This window comes from Lottia gigantea (genome assembly GCF_000327385.1).
Source record: "Lottia gigantea unplaced genomic scaffold LOTGIsca_92, whole genome shotgun sequence".
Classification (NCBI taxonomy): Eukaryota; Metazoa; Mollusca; class Gastropoda; family Lottiidae; genus Lottia; species Lottia gigantea.
The window spans coordinates 1328122-1329727 of NW_008711014.1; the positions used below are offsets into that span (position 1 = coordinate 1328122).

Here is a 1606-nt window from a genome sequence, read left to right on the forward strand (position 1 = left end):
TCCTGTATAGATTACTCTAAGATTTCTGATGGGTGAGTATAGCCTGGATGAGANACTCGTTTTTTAAAATTATATATTAAAATGATACTGTAAATTGTTCAACATATTAAAAATTATAAAAGATCAATCGTTTCGTTTGATGGATTTCATCAAAGGATGGGTTATTTATTCAAATCAAATTATGGTTTCAACTTCCAAACTTTTACATAGTTAATCTTCAATGCAGCATCTTCCCCGTCATTTTCAAAGGGATTCCAGGTAGGATACCATTCTTCTTTAGCTCTCCAGAAAGCCGTCTTATCAGCTCCGGTCCAGGGTTTTGGTCGAGGTCCAATATTAGAATCATCAAAATAGTTCATACCACCAACAGCTAGATTCAGGATGATGTAGAACTAGAAACATGCATGAAAATGTATTACTAATATAATGGTGCCTCCGTTTTCAAAAAGCTGGCCACGTATTCTCAAAACTATCTTAGTCTTAGGATGTTCCAGAAACAGTGTTAGAAGTTAAGACACTAAGACATCCTAGTGCTGAGATCGTTTTAAGAATACACGGCCAGAAGATAACTGTGTCAGAGGCGGCGTCAGCATCCTGAAACTTGGTACAAACAAGAGGCAGACTGACTAAATAGCAGAACAACATTACTATAGGGGCAACAAGCGCTGTGGCAGCCTGTGCTTCTAAAGATAGAATTTTGTCTGGTACAATCTTTTAAAAATTCTTGGGATATGAACTATTTTTCTGCGGGTTGGCGGATGTCAGCGCTGAACTCCTATTGACATGTCACTGGATAAAGACCTAAATACATGTAATCGGTCGGACAAAAACAATATGACTGTACCTCTTGGTCAAATGGTGCCATTTTAGACGCGTATCTCCAGGGATTAACCATGTTGTTTTTCTCAAATTCTCCGAATTTCCAAAAGCCACCCTCATCAGGCTCAACATTTAAAGTCATTTCATCGTCGACGAAGCATCTATAATAAAATATTCACAGCATGTTTAATCTAAATTGGTCCAGTTTACGACTGTTTACGTTAAAGACCCTTCGATGGGGCAAATCGAAAAGGATAAAGAAAAATATCGCTATCATTACACACTACAATGAGTCCAATGTTAGGCAAATGGTGAAACAATTTTTTTTTAACAATATCTTTTTCATTACTCTCATTGTTCTCAGATTGTCCCAATGACTGTTCGGTTTCGACTTACTTGATATAATCTTCAGTCCACTCGACACTGTATCTATGATAATCATCAGCAAATGTTCTTCCATCCTTTAGACGTCTACATTAATGAATAAAGAAATAGTCATTTGAGTATCTAAGAGTACCTGCATAAGCGTCCTGTATAATGGTTCTTGTACAAGCCAGAACACTATCAGTAAAGCTGTAGGTCTTCATCTTTGCAACACTATTTTTGTAAAACAACCCGCCAGGATAAAAAAAACAGGGCCCCGTTCTTCTCAGAAAAAAAACATAACCCAAATTTGATCAAATTCCACCTCGTCGACGAATTCTTTTGGAATTTTTTTTATTTGTGTGAAATGGAGCCCGGGGCTCTCAAATCGATATATTTTGTTTATGGTGTCATACATTCGATA

The 1606-nt window shown here is 36.9% G+C and overlaps 1 protein-coding gene across 1 annotated transcript; it reads right to left on the minus strand.

Annotated features, from left to right (window-relative positions):
• Positions 1 to 179: 179 nt before the first annotated feature.
• Positions 180 to 1290, minus strand: LOTGIDRAFT_170077 (hypothetical protein; the record flags this gene model as incomplete). The annotated part of the gene is made up of 3 exons (XM_009068700.1): positions 180 to 392; positions 845 to 980; positions 1216 to 1290. Coding segments are annotated over 3 exons (424 nt in total), but the record flags the coding sequence as incomplete, so codon positions are not given.
• Positions 1291 to 1606: the final 316 nt, after the last annotated feature.